The sequence below is a fragment of the Ceratotherium simum genome, chromosome 11 (genome assembly GCF_057802395.1).
Source record: "Ceratotherium simum simum isolate JZ-2026a chromosome 11, ASM5780239v1, whole genome shotgun sequence".
In the NCBI taxonomy this organism is placed as follows: domain Eukaryota; kingdom Metazoa; phylum Chordata; class Mammalia; order Perissodactyla; family Rhinocerotidae; genus Ceratotherium; species Ceratotherium simum.
Window position 1 is genome coordinate 2,435,296 of NC_141910.1, and position 19,817 is coordinate 2,455,112.

A 19,817-nucleotide genomic window follows, 5' to 3' on the forward strand; every position below is an offset into this window, starting at 1 on the left:
TTCTGGAAGTTTGGATGTGAAACAGAGGGTTTCTAATATGGGAGATGATTGAGCTTTTTTGTTGACTGCGGGGAAGAACTCATTAGACAGAATGACCAAGATTACAAGACAGATTCGATGACTGATGGAGCCAGGTACGAAGAGATGAAGGGCTGGGGTCTAGGGGGCAGTAGAGCAGTTGACCTTGGGTTGAAACAGGGCTTGACCTTGAGACCTGCGGAAAGGCAGTTAGAATGGTTAGAGGGTGAGTGGATATTTAGGTAGGGATGTGGGAGAGCAAAATAGAGTGTTTCAGCTGGCGTAAATTTCCTTGATATTCTAAAAGGCAAGGCAATCTTCGAGACTGAGAGGTGGGGATTAAATTGGGCATTTGGGAATGGTGAAGAGAAGAGTTTTTGAGGGGATTAGGAGAGGGAGCTACAAAGGACAAGTGTAATGACTGATGAGCAGTACTGAAGGCCTGACTGATGTTAGGCACCATGAATCTATTGTGGCACCTACTTCAGTCGTGTGGTTTTTCTCCAAGCAGTGCTTCTACCTGGGATAGGAGTAGAAAAGGCAGATTTTAGCACTAACTCCTAACTCACACCAATCCTCGTTTAAGGGAGTGATAAATCTTAGAATTTCTTTGTACCCCTTCACGATACAACAAACTAGGAAAAGAAGGGAGCTTCCCTGAACTAAAAGAGGGCATGTATAAAAACCTCACAACTGATATACTTAACGGTTAAAGACTAGATGCTGTCCCCCTAAGATAAGGAATAGACAATAATGTCTGCTCTCACCACTTCTATTCAACTTTGTACTGGAAGTGGCCAGGGCAATTAGGCAATAAAAAGAAATAAAAGACATCCAGATTGCAAAGGAAGAAGTAAAAGTATCTCTATTTGCTGATGACATGATCTTGTATATTGAAAATCCTGAAGATTTTCTAAAATTTTATTAGATTGAGTTCAGCAAAGTTGTAAGATGTGAGATCAAAATGCAAAAATCAATTGTATTTCTATACATTTGCAATGAACAATCTAAAAATAAAATTAAGAAACAATTCCATTTACAATAGTATCAAAAAGAATAAAATCCTTAGGAACAAATTTAACAAAAGAAGTGCAAAACTTATACTCTGAAAACTATAAAACATTACTGAAGGAAACTAAAGAAGATCTAAGTAAATGGAAAGACATCCCATAGTCATAGACTGGAAGACTAATTTTGTTGAGATGGCTGTGTTCCCCAAATTGATCCACCAAAACAATCCTTATTAAAATCCCAGCTGGCTTCTTTACAGAAACTGACAAGTTGTAAAATCCATATGGAAATATAAAAAACCCAGAATAGCCAAATAGGCTTGAAAAAGAACAAAGTTGGAGAACTCACACTTCTCAATTTTCAAACTTACTACAAAGCTACAGTAATTAGAACAGTGTGGTACTGGAATAAGACATATAGATGAGTGGAATAGAATTCAGAGTCCAGAAATAAGCCTCTATATTTATCGTCAGTTCATGCTCGACAAGGGTGCTAAGACAGTTCAATGGGGGAAAAGAATAGTTTGTTCATCGGGCCGGCCCCGTGGCTTAGCGGTTAAGTGAGCACGCCCTGCTCCTGGCAACCCGGGTTCGGATCCTTGGCGCCCACTGATGCACCGCTGGTCTGGCCATGCTGAGGCCGCGTCCCACATGCAGCAACTAGAAGGATGTGCAACTATGACATACAACTATCTACTGGGGCTTTGGGGAGAAAAAGGAGGAAAAAAAAAAAAAAGGAGGAGGATTGACAATAAATGTTAGCTCAGGGCTGGTCTTCCTCACACACACACAAAAAATAGTCTGTTCAACAAATGATGCTGGGACAACTGGCTAATAAGCATGTGAAGAGATGCTCAACATTATTAGTATTAGTTAGGTAAATGCAAATCAAAATGAGATACCACTTCACACCTAGTAGGATGGCTATTAATACAAAACCCAGAAAATAATGTGTTGGTGAGGATGTGGAGAAATTGGAACCCTCACACATTGCTGGCTGAAATTTAAAATATTACAGCTGCTATGGAAAAGTTTGGCAATTTCCCAAAAAGTTAAACATAGAATTACCATATGGCCCAGCAATTCCACTTCTGGGTATATACCCACAAGAATTGATAAAAGGGACTGAAACATTATATGTATATGTGAATGTTCATAGCAGTGTTATTCACGATAGCCCAAATGTGGAAATAACCCATGTATTCATCAACAGATGGATGGATAAACAAAATGTGGTTTATACACACAATGGAATATTATTCAGCTGTAAAAAGGAATGAAATTCTGATACATGCTACAATATGGATGAACCTTGAAAATGTTAGGCTAAGTGAAATAAGCCAGACACAAAAGGACAAATGTATGATTCTACTTATATGAGATACCTAGAATAGGCAAATTCATAAAGACAGAAAGTAGAATAGAGGTTCCTAGGGTCTAGGGAGGTAGAATGGGGAATTAATGTTTAACGGTACAGAGTTTTTGTTTGCAATGATGAAATAGTTCTGGAAATTGATAGTGGTTATGTTGCATGATGTTGTGAATGTACTTAATGCCACTAAATTGTCTGCTTAAAAATAGTTAAGATGGTGAATTTTACATTATATATATTTTACCACAATAAAAAAAGCTCTATGTGTAAGGAGGGTAAAAAACCTGGCAAGTATCCATAAAAAGATAAAGGAAGACTAAATTAAAGTATTATATCAAGGCTTTAAAAAAAAAAGAAATGAACTTCTGATACATGTTACAACATGGATGAACCTTGAAAACATTATGCTTAGTGAAATAAACCAGGCACAAAAGGATGAATGTTTTATGATTCCACTTACATGAAATATCTAGAATAGGCAAATCATGGAAACAGAAAGTAGGTTGGTGGTTACCAGCGGCTGGGGGCAGGGGGAAATGAGGAGTTATGGTTATAGAGATTTTGTTTGGGGTGATGAAAAGTTTTAGAAATAGCGGTGATGGTTGCACAACATTGTGAATGTAATTAATGCCACTGAATTGTGCTCTTAAAAATGGTTAAAATGGCAAGTTTTATGTTACACGTATTTTACCATCATAAAAAAACAGGTATGAAGGACTGATATATGCTACAACATGGATGAACCTTGAAAAAATTATCCTGAAAGAAGTCAATGAGAAAGAACCACATATTGTATTATTTCATTTAAATGAAATGTCCAGAATAGACAAATCCAGAGACAGAAAGTAGATAAGTGGGTTGCCTAGGGCTGGGAGGTGGGGAGGAGGAAATGAAGGGTCACTTCTAAAGGGTATGGGGTTTCTTTTTGAGATGATGAAAATGTTCTAAAATTGTGATGATGGATACACAACTCTGAACATACTAAAAACCATCAAATTGTACACTTTAAATGGGTGAATTGCATGTTATGTGAATTATATCTCAATAAAGCTGTTACAAAAAACATTAATTGCAGTGCTAGATACCATGCAAAGCAAACAAAGATGCCCCTCACATCTTGGCAATTATAAGAAGACAAATGAAAATAAGAAGATTCCTCCCTTTGGATCTCAGTTGTCAATACTGACAGGTCTGTGTGCATTTGAGGCTGGAAGCTGGCTTGGACTTTTCTAATTGTGTCAGGCATGTTTTATATCCTTCTCCAATAAGTGGTAATCCACTTATTGTGCATGTCTGCAAAAATCTAGCACAGGGCTTGGTATAAAGAAGGGGGCTTGATTCAACAAAAGGACCAACACACTCAGAAAGTGTCTTGCAACTGCAATTTTATTTTCTTTTGTGAAAATAAACAACTGGGAGTTTAAATTGCTCCCAAAAAACCCCATAAAAACAAAAAGAAATACATACAGAAGAAGCATGTGAAGTGATGGGGGGAGGGAGGAGGGTCTTTAGAACTTTGGCAGATTGTGCTAGCACTGACCCAGGTGACAGAGCCAGACCTCGGAGCCAGGTCCTGTCTGGCACTCTGGGGCTATGAGGGGGAGATCTCGAGGGGTAAGGGGAGGGAACACAGACTTCTTCGCTGAGGAAATGGCAGGCACCTTGAGTCCCTTTAAAGGTGGCGAAGAACCATTTCTGGGGACCTCTTTCCCCACTGAAAGCTGGAAACTGGCGGGTTAGGACCCACTGAGGGGAAGGGGATGCTGGTGGAGACAAAGCCACCAGGCAAAGGTGGCTTCTCACATGGTGACAGTCTTACACTGGGCAGAGGATGAAGAAGATGAAGGCAAGAACCCAAGGCGTTGAGCAAAGTAAAAAAACCTAGGTGAGGTAAAAGGGAATGTCTAGGAATGGGATCTAGATGAAGAGGCAACAGGCCAGAAATTGCAGCCATGGCTCACATGCAACCTGGGTCGGGGAGGGAGGGCACATGGGAGGAGGAGAAGCGGGAGGAGGGCAGAAAGGAAAAGAGGTAGAGAGAAAGGCGCCTTCTGCCCAGGTCCATCCACCACAGCACATACAGGAAGAATAAAACACTACTTTTCAGTTCTCTTTCTTTTAAAGATTTTTTTTTTTGTTTTGTTTTGTTTTTTAAAAAAGCCTTAAGATCAGCTACTGGTTACATCTACAAAACGTAAAGTGCTGTTGTTACCAGTCACTTTACAGAACAGTCCAGAGTGGTCAAATATTGACCAATAAAGTTTCTTTTTTTTTTTCTTCTGAATCATTACTACTCGATGAGTCACTTGACAGCCTGCATAGGTCAGGGGGCAGCTTAGTGGGCAGACTTGGTGACCAAGGAAAGAGGCTGGGCCTGGAGTACCGGGAGGGCCTGGTGGGCATGGAGCGTGGCTGGGAAGGAAGGTGGAGAAGTCAGCAGAGCTGTGGGCATGGACCCGAGGGGGAGGGGCCGGGAGAGGAGCGGGGGCTGGCTGCCAATCTGGCTAGAGGAGGTGGCTGCAGCCTTAGCTGACAGGAAGGCCGCTGAGTGGAGAGCCAGCTGGGCTCGGGTCTCTGGCTTGGTGGTGAGGGAGAGGGGCTGGGCTTGCTCCGAGTGGGTTGCAGCAGGCGCAGCCGGTGAGGCCAAGGCTGCCGAGGGGGTAGCCGGGGAGTCCAGCATGCTGCCGTGGGAAGAGGCAGGGCTGTCACAGGGCTTCTCAGGGGGCAGGTACTGAACACATGGCTTCTTGCTTTTGGAGGCTAGAGCACCTAGAGGGGAAAAACACAAGAGAGAGTGAGCAGCTGGCAGCTCTGGGGGAGGTGGAGGCTGCAGATGAGCCCCAGGTACACACATCCACTCTGGAAACCCAAGAACGCTCACAGGGAGGGAAGGAGGACTTGAAATGACAAGGACCCATTCAGCATCTGACTGGAGGGAAGACAGCTTAGTCTGTCACATCATCATCTTCCTTGTGTAAACCTCATCATTTTTGGGATGGATCTGCACTCAATTTGCTTTAACAATCTTTGGTTTGTGGTACCATTAGAGATAGAGATAGTGCAGCATCTGCTAAGCAGCGTGGTATACAGTGGATTTTGCATCATATACACCTTTTACTTACATGTACTCATATGTAGATGAATATACAAATTATATAGATACTCGGCAGAAGGAAGGGAAGGGGGGATGGGCAGGGAGAGGGATCAAAGCACTTTGGATGGTACCAGTAGCTGTCCACTTGTCCCGGAGTGAGCATGAGATGGGAGTGTGACTAAATGCTTGTCACAGCGTGAGCATCACTGTGCTAGGTGTGATTCTGGTGTAAAAGACACAGTACATATTTTTGGCATAAAGTGGCCCCCAAGCCCAAGCAAACTATGTCTTCTGGTGTTCAATCAAACAAACACTGGAGGAAAACCTGATTCTACTGGATTCGCTGATAGGTGGGAGGTCACTTTCTAATGTGCCACCTTCCCAAGGGAATTTCAAAGATAATTTCAACTACATTCAATTTTTACCTTATGCATTGATTTTATTTATTTATTTATTTATTTATTTATTTATTTATTTATTTAGTGAGGAAGATCAGCCCTGAGCTAATATCCGATGCCAATCCTCCTCTTTTTTGCTGAGGAAGATTGGCCCTGGACTAACATCCGTGCCCATCTTCCTCTACTTTATATGGGACACTGCCACAGCATGGCTTGACAAGCAGTGCCTTGGTGCGCGCCTGAGATCCGAACCTGCGAACTCTGGGCCGCCGAAGCAGAGCGTGCACACTTAACTGCTGCACCACTGGGCCAGCCCCCTATGCATTGATTTTAATAAGACACAACTCAACTGAATTAAAAAGTGCCTAGCTTCCAAGTGAGGAAGGGCTGGGATCAGATCCTCCCTCCACCATTTAACAGGCACAGGCACATAACAGGAAAATCCCTTAACTTCTCCGAGCCTCTTAACTGGTCATCTCTAAAGAGGGGACATTAATAACACCCACCTGAGTATACATGAGGGTCCCATGAGGCAGAGGCCCTGATCACCGCAGCTATTATACTACAGCATTGTCACCGTGTCCACCAGAGACCCAGGTACAATGCACAGGCATGGGTAGCTGTGACCATGGGCAGAAGTAAAGGGTGGTGCCCTCCTTAAGACTCACCCTCCGCCTCTTGGACTTGCTGCTGGGACTGTGTCTGTGACAGCTGCTTTTCTCTCTTCCTCTTCTTTTTCTTACCCTGAAAGATATGGCCAAAGGAAGAGGTAACCAGGGACAGAACAACTGGCTTTTCAGGGGGACTCTGAGATATGAAGGGGGGACACGATATTGCCCACGCTGCTCTTGATCCCTCCCTGGGTGAGGGGGCTGGAGAGGGGGGAGCCGCCCAGATCAGTCCCCCCAGGAGCCTCATGAGGAGGCATAGCAAGCCCTCCTGGAATGCCGCCCCCCTTCCCCATTCAATTCCTTCTCTCCGAGTCGGGTGTCCCGGCCTTCTGGGAAAGCTTCACCTTTTCACTGCCCTTTAGCCTTGTTTTTCCATTTCTCTCCCTAGAACAGTGGGTCTTGATCTTTTTTGAGGGGTCCGAGGTCCCACTGAAAATCTAATACAGCTATGACCCCTCTTACTAGAAAAAAAGCAAATCAGGACATACATAGAGAAATCTGCCTAGTTTCAGGGAGTTATTAGATGTGCCGGCTGAGGCTCACGCCCTGGTCTCTGAGCCCCAGGTTAGGAACCCTTGGCTGGAGACACTTACCACCAGAGCGAGCACACGGTTCACACTGCCCCCTGGATTTCGGAATCAAAGGCTGAGTCTAGTTCACATGGGAGGGGCACAAATTTAAGTCTGTCCTCAGGATGCCAAAACTATGTCCTTTTTGAACTGAGAACTGAAATGCCTTCCTTATTTCTAGAGAAATAGAGACTTCACCTTGGCCTTAAGAGGCCTCTATAAACGCAGTCAATTTCCCTCTCCCCTCTTCCTCTCGCAGATGCTGCTCCCGGGGTCTGAGCAGACACTTACGTAGTTGTCCCGGGCTGACCAGGTCGGGTAGAGCTGGGAGTGAAGCTGCCGCTCCTTCCGGGCCAGTTCGTAGTACTTGGCCTGTTCTTCTCGGGACAGGTTGTGCCACTGTGGAAGAGAGGGCCAGAGACGACAGGGAGCGATGAATGCAGGGGACGCTGACCCATGCAGCTGGCGGGATAAGGGCAGATCTTTACCTTTCTTCCCAGGATCTGGTTAATGGCTGCACTTTCCTTCAGGGTGCACTCAGCCACCACCTTGGCCCTCATCTCCTTCATATACAACATGAAGGCGTTAAGAGGCTTCTTCACGTGGGGTTTCTTTTCTTCCTCCTTTTTCACCGTGACTGGTGATTTCCTAGGAAGTCACATGGCTGTGGGTTAGCACGTGTCAGCTGTCATCCAACTCACCAATCCCCGCCTCTTGTGGAGGCTAATAAGGGCCATTGCTAATTCAAGCACCTGAGCATCTCCCACAGGTAGTTCCTAACCTGTGAATTACCTCTGGCTACCTTCTATGACAATAATTTCCTGACAAAGGAGCAGACGGGGAGAGGCAGGATGCACTGGCCACAGGTGATAAAGGAGAAGGGCGGCAAGGTGCTCTGGGCAGAAGCAAGACGGGGGTGGGGGTGTTTGTCTCCTGGGCCGGAGGCCCTCACTTTGGCCTTCTTGCCTTTTACGGCGTGGAGGACAAAGCACAGGCCTTGGTGCTAGGCTCAGCTCTGCCACCACTCAGCCATGTCACCTTGCGGAAATTCTCCTTTCTGGGCCTCACGCTTTCGTGTCTATGAGGGGGGTGGGAGATGGGGGAAAGGGAAGCTAAAAGCTTTCTCAGGTTCTCTTTCAAGCCTCTAAATCCTGACTGTAAAACTTTCCTTAATGTGAGAAAAGATGGGTGGTGTTTCTGGGAGGATGGGAACACAGAGAGTCAAAGGGAACAGCTCCCAAGGGGGAGCACACGGCTGAGGGAGGCGGCTGGGCTGCCTGCTAAATGCCACCAGGAGAGAAAAATAAATGGCACCTGCCGTTCAGGGACTGGCTGGCCCCTATCCAGGCTGCCTGTTACTCACGCGCTCACGGCCGGGCTCAAGCTGGGGGGCGCTGGTTCCTGCTTGACGATGGGGGAGACGATGGCGGGGTGGGGAATCCCTGAGGTGGGCAGACCAGGATGGGCCGGAGCCACCATGTGAGGGGAGAACCGACTGGAGACCAGGCTACGTATCAGGTGGAAACAGATAACAGAGGGATTCAGGTTGAATGCTTGTCACCCAGCAGAGGACATGGGTGGCTCCCTGTCTTTAGGGCAGAGGCATATAAACACCTCTACCATGGCAGAGTTTGAGGAATGGAAGGCCATTCATTGAGCTCACCAGAACCAGGTCTGGGAAACACCAACAAACCTCCCCTTCCCCAACAAACGCACAGGGGTCCTATACCTGATGCTGGAAGCAGGTAGGATGCAAAACACAAAAGAAGGTGTAGTGGGTCAGAGGCCAGGGTACACAATGGGAAAACAAGGGCTTTTGCGGTGCGTTGTGGTTCCTTTGTCACCGGAGGTACCATTGTTAGGTACAGCTGGCCCCCGAGACAGAAATCCCCTTTTACTGTCCCCTCTCCGGACATCATTTCAGGAGACATTTCAGTCTCTGGCTTCAGTGTGATGTACTCAAAATGCTTCAGAGCCATAAAGCCCAGCACATGGGGGACATGGCAGGATTGCTGAGGGCGAGGGCTTTGCAAGTCTTTTCTTAGAGAGCCGGGAAAGAATGAGCCTGTGGTCTCCATTCTGATCATGGCGCATGAGGAGGCGCCTTATCAGAGAGAGGAGGGGAGGAAAGGCGGGCCTGTGCCTCCTTGCTTACTGCCAACAGGAAGCTGTTTAATGTGAGAAATGGCAAGGACTCGAGCAGACAACCATCCCCTGCACTGCCGCTTCACACTCACAGCCCCAGGCCCTGGACTCACCTGGACATTGAGGCATTCATGGCGAGGGCAGGGTAGGGGTGCCGGAAGCCACCAGGAGGAAGGGAGTACATGGGCTGTCCTTGCCTGTAAGGGCCAGGAGCAAGGAAATCTGGTCAGCATGTTGGCCAAAATGAGAACGTTCAGGAGAGGGGGTTGGGAAAAAAAGATGAGAAACAAAGAGCAGGAAGTAGGAAGCACGAGTTGGGAGGAAGCTGCCCAGGGGAAAGCAGAGAGGTCTGAGGCCAGGGCTTGGCGAGAGGGCTCCGCTGTGGGGAGTGGGCATCTGTGTACAGACCCCCAGGGTGGGCTGGAGGTACAGAAGGCAGAGCTCAGCATAAGGAAGGAAGGGGGGTAAGAAAGGCTGCAAGTTTCCTTACTGCGGGACGAGCCAGCCGAGGGGATGGGGGATTTGTCCAACAGCTCCAGGAGACAGTGGGTAATATGGAGACAGCTCAGATGGGTGAGGGGGCCGGGGGATTCCTGCTTCCGAAGAGAGAGATGTCAGACAGTTCCCTGGCCCTACCGTAACACCTTAAAAGATCATCAAGCGGGAGGTTCCTCGCCCTGTGTCCCCAGGTGTTCTGGAGCTTGGAAGGCCCTTTCTTTCATTATCCTTGCTCTCTGTCACCTCCTTAGCTCTGCTGGCCAGTCAGTCAAGGGACATATTGGGCGAAGGCAGGACTAATGCAGCTTCTCTCTGGCTACATGGATCCCATCTCTGTTGGCAGGAGTACTTCCAGCTGCTTCTATAAGAGTTAGTATCATCCAAGAGAGGGACAGGCAGTCCTGATGGACAGACCCAAGACAACCCCCAGTGTCATCAGCTACCTCCCTCTCTAGAACACCCCCCTTGTTCTTGGAGAAATCAACTGGATTTCTATCCCACCTTTGTCCTCCTTACTAGCTGTAACCTGCAGTAACTGTGATTTCTCTAAAGAGGGGCTCCTAAAAGGCTTTGAGCCATGGCAACTCTGGGAATTTTATGGACTATGGCTCCTTGGAAAAGACAGTTCTGGTGGCAAATTAAAAAAAAAAAAGCCAACTCAGGCTTACTGCTTTACAGCTGTACTCATAAGCCTGGCTGGATGGATTACTCTATGTGAAAATGTTCAGTTTAGGGCAAAGGTCTGTTTAGGGAGGCATGCCTGCAGCTGGGCTAGACTTCAAAGTCAATAAAAAAGAGATTTTTTTCCTTCCAGCTCCTTCCACTCCCAAAGTGTTAAGAGATTCTAAAGTAAAAGAAACAGCGGCAGAGCAAGACCAAATGCTCACTGTGGAGCCAGGCCCTGGGCCTGATCTCATTTAATTTGCTTGCATCCTTGTAATGATGCTATGATGTAGAAGATACAGATAAGGCACAGGTGACAAACTGAGAGGGCTAACGTGATGATCGGTCAAGGCTGTAGGCTCTCGAGAGTTGGAGACATGATTCGAACCCAGGTCTGCCTGATTCCAGGGCTGTTATGTCCCTGAGAAGAAAAGCCTGCCCCTCCCCCAGAGCTCTGCATGCGGTCCAGCCTGAGTGGTGGCCGACTCACCTGTCTTTGGATCGATCTCTGGGGAGAGGTGGGTGGGAGGGGAGCCAGGGGAGAAGTGGTCGTTGCTGTAGGTGATGAGGGGCGTCAACGGGTGCATGTGATGCGGGTGCTGAACAACAGGAACTTTATTTGACTGAAACACAGAGAGAAAAGGACTAGGGATGGTTGCCAAGGAGATGAAGAGTAAAACCAGCTGTTATTCACTGAGTCAAATAAGTGCCAGGTATTTTCCACGCAACATCCCATTCAGTCCTGAGACAGCCCTTGAGAGAAAGTAGCAGTCTACACAGCAGAGTAAGGACCAACAGAATTAGAGAAGGGATGACACCCACCCTCCAACATACCCTCTTCAAAACAGCCCACCATTATTCACTTCATGTATATTATGCGGTGCTAAATGCTTCAGGCTGCTGAATTATAAACCATCCTCTGTGGAATCTCAGTGAGTTAAAAAAGGTTCAACGCACACTCTCCAAATAAACCTCATAGACACCGCAGCTCTCAAGTTCAAGACTGAGACTGGGAACAGAGCAGCAGGGAACTGTCATTAGACCTCATATCACCAGTTGTCAGGTTCAGGCTTTACAGACACGTTCCAAGAGCACTGAAAACACTCTGCTGACATAATCACCACATTTCATTTAAAGCACCAGTGAATGTAAGGAGTACCATTATTTTATATAACTATTAGGAAAGAAAAAACACTGGCATTGACACATCCTGATTTCAGACATATTAAAATGGGAAAAACCTGTGCATCCTAGAATTGGTGATAAATGGAATTAATTTTTTAATTATTTTAACCTAATCTGACTCAATAAGTATCTTTATTATAAAAATAGCTACAGTTCTGGGGCTGGCCCAGTGGTGTAGTGGTCAGGTTCACGCGCTCTACTTTAGCAGCCTGGGGTTCATGGGTTTGGATCCTGGGCATGGACTTACACACTGCTTGTTAAGCCATGCTGTGGCAGCATCCTGCATACAAAATAGAGGAGGACTAGCACAGATGTTAGCTCAGGGCCAGTCTTCCTCACCAAAAAAAAAAAAAAAAAAAAAAAAAAAAAAAAAGCTACAACTCAGCAAGCACCTCCCCTACAAGCACAGGGCCTGGCATAATGTCTGGTCCTTAGTAGAACATAGCAAAGAAGCTATGATTATCCCCACTTGAGGGAGGAAGAAACTGAGCTCAGAAAGATTAAGTGACTTACCCCAGGACCCAGAGGTAGTAAACGGCAGAAGTGGATTCACATCACCCCTGTACAGCTCTAACACACCAGAGTAGTTTCTCCTGTACCACCAGCCTCCCCAAGGCCCTAATCAGACATAATGTGTCAGAGAGAAAGGACTGACATACATTTTTTTGGATAAGGTAAATGAGTCACAATTGGAGAAGAAATTTACTTTAAAAAGAGATTTGCAAAAAGGATGATGATTTGGAGGCAGCCCGGTGACTAGAACTCCAAACTGCTGTCTTCCTGCTTGAATTTTTCATTTCATAGATTCCACGAGCCTTTTTTTTCCCTTTCATCTGGTACCCATTTGGTGCTCCTAATGCAAACTCTGATCTGTACATCTTCTGGGTATTGGTGTACGGACGGTAGTCTTGCTCCATTTTCAGTAAGCTAAGCAGAGAAGAGAGGCAGAGTACTGGGGCAAAACCCCAAACCCAGGGGTCCTGCTCCCAGACCAGCAAATGTGAGGCAGCGAATTCAGACTGTTCCTAACCACAGCCACAAGGTGGCGCTGGCACACGGCTGGGCCCTGCTGGTGGAAAGGTACCTCGCCTGGAATAAGTTCCTAGTACCTCCCCCAGTGGGCTCATTTGATATTGCATAAAAAATTCCAAAATTATTTTCTTCTTACTGTTTTCACCTGTTCCCTTACTGGCTTTTGAAGATGTCTCCATGTACCTGAACATATAGCACAAAGAAAAGTATAAAAATGTATCTTAAGGTCAGATTTCCAGGAACTTGGTGCATCTTAATGATGCATTGGGGTTTCTTGGAAACAGCTTTGTCTATAGGGTGATTTTTAGTATTATAACAGCAATAGAATTATTACTAACGACAGTAAATGACAAAACAATTACACAGAATGATTACAATTTTTTAAAAATACATAAACTCTACGGTTAAAAAAAAAACGACTAAATAGAAGCACACCAAAATGTAAACAGTAGGTATGTTTGAGTGGTGGAACTATGGGTGATTTTTTTTGTGTGTGAGGAAGAACCGCCCTGAGCTAACATCTGCCAATCCTCCTCTTTTTGCTGAGGAAGACTGGCCCTGGGCTAACATCCATGCCCATCTTCCTCCACCTTTTATATGGACGCCGCCATAGCGTGGCTTGACAAGCGGTGCGTCGGTGCGCGCCCGGGATCCAAACCCGCGAACCCCGGGCCGCCGCAGTGGAGCGCGCGCACTTAACCACCTGCACCACTGGGCCGGCCCCGTGATTTTTTTTAATTGATGTTTTAATAGTTTATAACATTGTGAGACTTTGGGTTGTACATTTTTGTTTGTCTATTACCATATATATGTCTCCCTTCACCCCTTGTGCCCACCCCCTACCCCCATTGCCCCTGGTAACCACAATACAGTTTTCTCTGTCCATGTGTTGGTTTATATTCCACATATGAGTGAGATCATACAGTGTTTGTCTTTCTCTTTCTGGCTTATTTCACTTAACATAATACCTTCCAGGCCCACCCATGTTATTGCAAATGGGACGATTTTGTCTTTTTTTTTTTTTTTATGGCTGAGTAGTATTCCATTGTGTATATATATACCACTTCTTCTTGATCCAATCATCAGTCGAGGGACACCTAGGTTGCTTCCACTTCTTGGCTATAGTGAATAATGCTGCAATGAACATAGGGGTGCATAAGCCTCTTTGGATTGTTGATTTCAGGTTCGTTGGATAGATTCCCAGTAGTGGGATAGCTGGATCATGGGGTATTTCTATTTTTAATTCTTTGAGGAATCTCCATACCGTTTTCCATAGAGGCTGCACCAGTTTGCATTCCCACCAGATGTGTATGAGGGTTCCTATTTCTCGACACCCACTCCAACATTTGTTATTTATTTATTTATTTTTTTTGTGAGGAAGATCAGCCCTGAGCTAACATGCATGCTAATCCTCCTCTTTTTGCTGAGGAAGACCGGCTCTGAGCTAACATCTATTGCCAATCCTCCTCCTTTTTTTTCCCCAAAGCCCCAGTAGATAGTTGTATGTCATAGTGGCACATCCTTCCAGTTGCTGTATGTGGGACGTGGCCTCAGCATGGCCAGAGAAACGGTGCGTTGGTGCACACCCAGGATCCGAACCCAGGCCGCCAGTAGCAGAGTGCGCGCACTTAACCGCTAAGCCACAGGGCCGGCCCACCAACATTTGTTGTTTTTTGTCTTGGTGATTATAGCCATTCTAACGGGCGTGAGGTGATATCTTAGTGTTGTTTTGATTTGCATTTCCCTGATGATTAGTGATGTTGAACATCTTTTCATGTGTCTATTAGCCATCTGTACATCTTCTCTGGAGAAGTGTCTGTTCATTTCCTCTGCCCATTTTTTGACCGGGTTGTTTGTTTTTTTGTTGTTCAGTTGTGTGAGTTCTTTGTATATTGTGGAGATTAACCCCTTGTCAGATACATGTTTTGCAAGTATTTTCTCCCAGCTGGTGGGGTGTCTGTTCATCTTGATTCTGGTTTCATTTGTCTTGTAGAAGCTCTTTAATCTGATGAAGTCCCACTTGCTTATTTTTTCTTTAGTTTCCCTAGTCTGGGTAGGCATGTCATCTGAAAAGATTCCTTTATGACCAATGTCAAATAGTGTGTTGCCTATATTTTCTTCTATGAGTTTTATAGTTTCAGGTCTCACCTTCAGGTCTTTGATCCATTTTGAGTTAATTTTTGTGAATGGTGATAGCGGATGGTCCACTTTCATTCTTTTGCATGTGGCTGTCCAGTTTTCCCAACACCATTTATTGAAGAGACTTTCCTTTCTCCATTGTATGTTCTCAGCTCCTTTGTCGAAAATTAGCTGTCCATATATGTGTGGTTTTATTTCTGGGCTTTCAATTCTATTCCATTGATCTGTGTGTCTGTTTTTGTACCAGTACCATGCTGTTTTGATTACTATTGCTTTGTAGTATCTTTTGAAGTCAGGGGTTGTGATGCCTCCAGCTTTGTTCTTTTTTCTTAGGATTGCTTTAGCTATTCGGGATCTTTTGTTGCCCCATATGGAATTTTAGTATTCTTTCTTCTATTTCTGTGAAGAATGTCCTTGGGCTTCTGATTGGGATTGCATTGAATCTGTATTGCTTTAGGTAATATAGACATTTTAACTATGTTTATTCTTCCAATCCATGTGCATGGGATGTCTTTCCATTTCTTTATGTCATCATCGATTTCTTTCAATAATGTCGTGTAGTTTTCATTGTATACGTCTTTCACCACCTTGGTAAGATTTATTCCTAGGTATTTTATTCTTTTTTATGCAACTGTAAATGGTATTATCTGTTTGAGCTCTCTTTCTGTTAGTTCATTATTAGCATACAGAAATGCAACTGATTTTTGTAGATTGATTTTGTACCCTGTGACTTTGCTGTAGTTATTCATTATTTCTAATAGTTTTCCAAGGGATTCTTCAGGGTTTTCTATATATAAAATCATGTCATCTGCAAATAATGAGAGTTTCACTTCTTCGTTGCCTATTTGGATTCCTTTTATTCCTTTTTCTTGCCTAATTGCTCTGGCCAAAACCTCCAGTACTATGTTGAATAGGAGTGGTGAGAGTGGGCAGACCCGCCTCATTCCTGTTCTCAGAGGAATGGCTTTCAGTCTTTCCCCGTTGAGTATGATGTTGGCTGTGGGTTTGTCATAAATACCCTTTATTATGTTGAGGTACTACTATGGGTGATTTTGTTTTTATCATCTCCCTTTCTGTATTTTCCAACTTTAATTATTATCTACTTAGAAAATATACTTATGACAAACACAAATTTTCTTCTTCTTTTTTTTTTTTTGTGAGGAGATCAGCCCTGTGCTAACATCCGCCAATCCTCCTCTTTTTTTGCCGAGGAAGACGGCCCTGGGCTAATATCCATACCCATCCTCCTCCACTTTATATGGGACGCTGCCACAGCATGGCTTGCCAAAGCAGTGCGTCGGTGCGCGCCCGGGATCCGAACCAGCGAACCCCGGGCCGCCGCAGCGGAGCGTGTGCACCCAACCGCTTGCGCCACCGGGCCAGCCCCAACAAACACAAATTTTCTAAGGAAGAAATATAAGCTATATTATAAAGCATTTAGAAAACACAATCACATCAGCCTAACCCAAGTACTATTATCATTTTGGTATATCTCCATTTATTTAGACTTCTTGCGCATCTATTTTTTATTTACATCATCTATGGCCATTTTTAAAAAAAAATTAAGAAATATTTTTTCCACTTTATTGAGGTATAATTGACAAATAAAATTGTAAGATATTTAAAGTGTGATGATTTGATATGTGTATGTGGAGCCATCTTAAAATGGTGCATAGGGCAAGCCCGGTGGCATAGTGGTTAAGTTTGCGCACTCCACTTTGGCGGTCCGGGGTTCCAGGTTTGGACACCAGGCGTGGACCTAAACACTGCTCATCAAGCCACGCTGTGGCAGTGACCCATATGCAAAAAATAGAGAGGAATATTGGCACAGATGTTAGCTCAGGGACAATCTTCCTCAAGCAAAAAGAGGAAGATTGGTAACAGATGTTAGCTCAGGGCCAATCTTCCTCAGCAAAAAAATTAAAAAATAAACAATAAAAATACTGAATAGTATTATGAAATCCTGACTGCCCATGTGCTGTTGAGTTTGGCCTCATCAGAAGCTGGCAAACAGCACTGAATGGTGGCAGAGTTAAGTACAAAGCAGGGAATGTGAATTATACTTGAAAATGTAGGTATCCTCACTTAAATGCTCTGGGAGTTATTATCGGTTCCCATTAGGTAGCATCACTGTCCGAAAAATGGACTGGGAGGCGGTGGGTTCACAGATGGGGAAAGGAAGGTAAACTTTTCCTTGGTCAGTCTGGGAAGACGTGGCCTCTGGGACTGATGAGCGAGAACTGCTCTCTTTGGGGCTAATGCAGGGAAGGCTCTTCATGAAGGCTACTGTCCCAGTGAAAGTTACCAGCTTCTCTCTCCTCAGCTGCCCCCAGGGGCAGGATGTCCGCAGCATAAACTCAGGCCAAGGGCAGGAATGCTGGGAACACTCTTCACCTCCCAGTGGATAACCCCAGTACAAACAACACGCATGAGCCAAGGCACAGGTGTTCACTTGGCAAGGCAGCTGAGCCCAGATTTCTCCAAAGAAGAGCATCTCAGACCTAAGGCCTTCTGTCCAGTCACACACCCACTCTCCTAACTCAAGTGATTCCCCTCTATTTCAGTCTGTTTCTAGAGCTGGTCCAAGCCATAGTTCTTCTTTAACCTCCTGGCCCCCCAGGAAGCAATGCGTCCCCTCTCCCTCTGTTCAGCATTTTCAAGCTCAAAGTGAAGCCGGCGCCACGCAGCTCTGCCACACGTGGAGCAGCCACCTCCCCACAAGTCCTGCCTCCACAGAATCTGATGTCCTCTCCAGCTGCTTCTTGAGTAACTAGTTTGAGGCTCTCACGAAGCCTCCTGGATCCTACTGATCACTCACTCTTCTCTTTTCTTCCTGATCCTGACTTCGAAGATCAGAAGGGTAAGGGTTTGTAGCTCAGGCAAAGATGAGCCTTAACTTTGTGGTATCACTCACAAGGCAGCCATAGACCGGCCAGCAGACTGCCCAGGAAAGAGACTCAGAGTTTCACGGCATTGCTAACTGTACCTGATTTACATAGCGAAGAAATCAGTTCTATCCACATTCAATTGTCTGTTTACTGATAGAGGTGACCTTCCCTTTGGGGGACCAGAAACGTTTTCAAGAGACTACGCTTAAACACAAGGTTTGGGGGAAAAAGGAAAACTGGGATTGTTCCTAAAACATCAGCCCACTCACAGCATTGTAATGCCCGTAGGAAGGGGATGGGATCTGAAATGGTCAGAGAGGCCAGAAGGGGGCCTGTCTTCCCCAAGGCTGGGGTATCTGCTGAGAATGCTCAACTGCAAAAGAATGAGGATTTCCAAGGACTTTTGGGCTCCAGCTGCAACAACTGATGTGACTCTCATCCCAACATCTGGGACAGATGATCAGCTAGGGGGAAGAGTGTTTTGGCAGAAGGAACGCCAGTGCAGTGGCCTTGAGGGGGGTAGTCCGCTCGGCACGTTGGAGGAACCACAGGAGGCCAGTGGACTGGAGCAGAGAAGAAAACGAGGAGATCAAAGTCTATATTAAGGTATTAACAAATACTTTCTGAGCTCCTAATACATGGCAAGCCATGTGCTACAGGCTATGAAAGACTGTAGCAAGATGAATGAATCAAGAGTCTGCAGGCCAGCAGGAGAGAGAAGATGCTCAGGGGACTGGAATGTGCTTCAGGTCCTCCAAACAGTGCTACATTTTTGAGGTCTTCAAATTGGACTCGGCCTAAAATTCTTGCGATAAATCTTTCCTTATCAAAACTCTCCCTTTTCCACTGTTTGCTGGCATTAAAGATGGCAAAAGAGAACACTGAGGTTACCTTTATCTTTGTTCCTTTGGCATTGGCCTTTTTTTTCCTGCATAGATGTTTGTAGGAAAAAAAATTTTAACCCTTGCAATTCAAATTATTGCCAGGATGTGTCTAGGTGAATGTCAATTTGCATTTATTTTGTAGAATTCAGGTGAGCTCTTTCAATCTATAAATTCAAGTTTTTGTTTAAAAGGCCCAGTTTAACTTTCTTCTCTTATTGCCTTTTGTTGTTTTCTTTTTTAATAATTTTATTTATTTATTTTTTCTCCCAAAGCCCCAGTAGATAGTTGTATGTCATAGCTGCACATCCTTCTAGTTGCTGTATGTGGGACACGGCCTCAGCATGGCCGGAACAGCGGTGCATCGGTGCGCGCCCGGGATCCGAACCCTGGGCCGCCAGCAGTGGAGCGTGCGTGCTTAACTGCTAAGCCACCGGGCCGGCCCCCTTTTGTTGTTTTCATCTCTTCCTCAGGAACACTATGTGTAGATTGTTTTTTTACTCTCTCTCCTCTATTTATCATCATCATCTTCATCAGTGTTATCAACGCACAGAGTTGACTTGTCACAAGGTCCATTCTGCTCCACGCTAAGATTAATGAGCTGGGGGATATGAGCAAGGATTCCAAAAACCCAAACCTCAATAGCAGAAACTAATAAAAGAAATGATGGAGGCAGATAGTCGTCAATGCCTGCCAAAACTAGTGGGTGAGTTTTATGAGAAACAGGACATGTACAAATCTTCAAAGCCTCTCCCCACAGAGCACTAATTAATTACAAAGGGAAAAGGAGTAACTTCACAGTGGAAACACATGGCAGACACCACCTTAACCAAACGATCAAAGCTAACATCACCGACATTGGGACAAACGGACACTGCAGGCCCGCTGAGGAGGACACGACCCAGTGCCGTGGTGTCTTGCCAAACACACACAGCCTGAGTCTAACCACGAGGAAACAGCAGACAGACCCAAATTGAGGGACATTCTACAAAATAGCTGGGCTGTACTCAAAAAATGTCAAGGTAGGAAAGACAAAGGCTGAGGAACTCTGCCAGATTAAAGGAGACTGAAGAGATATGACAACCAAATGCGATGTGTGATCCTGGATTGAACTCCAGTCCAGGAAAAAACACATATGCTATAATGGACAGTATTGGGACATTTGCCAAAATTTGAATATATATTGGGTGTTACATAATAATATGAAATGTTAATTTCTTGATTCTGATAACTGTACTGTGGTCCTTGTAAGAT

The 19,817-nt window shown here is 45.2% G+C and overlaps 1 protein-coding gene across 2 annotated transcripts in view; it reads right to left on the reverse strand.

Annotated features, from left to right (window-relative positions):
* Positions 1-3,768: 3,768 nt before the first annotated feature.
* The window catches only part of TCF7L1 (transcription factor 7 like 1), a 161,662-nt gene continuing 145,613 nt past the window's right edge, over positions 3,769-19,817 (reverse strand). For both annotated transcript variants that reach the window (XM_014792724.2, XM_087436494.1), the window contains 8 exons: positions 10,929-11,061; positions 9,768-9,870; positions 9,391-9,474; positions 8,496-8,639; positions 7,621-7,780; positions 7,424-7,531; positions 6,561-6,636; positions 3,769-5,169 (listed from right to left, as the gene is read on the reverse strand). In XM_014792724.2, coding sequence (XP_014648210.2) covers positions 4,736-5,169; positions 6,561-6,636; positions 7,424-7,531; positions 7,621-7,780; positions 8,496-8,639; positions 9,391-9,474; positions 9,768-9,870; positions 10,929-11,061 — 1,242 coding nt within the window. In that variant the 3' untranslated portion in view covers positions 3,769-4,735. The remainder of the gene's footprint in view (positions 5,170-6,560; positions 6,637-7,423; positions 7,532-7,620; positions 7,781-8,495; positions 8,640-9,390; positions 9,475-9,767; positions 9,871-10,928; positions 11,062-19,817) is intronic.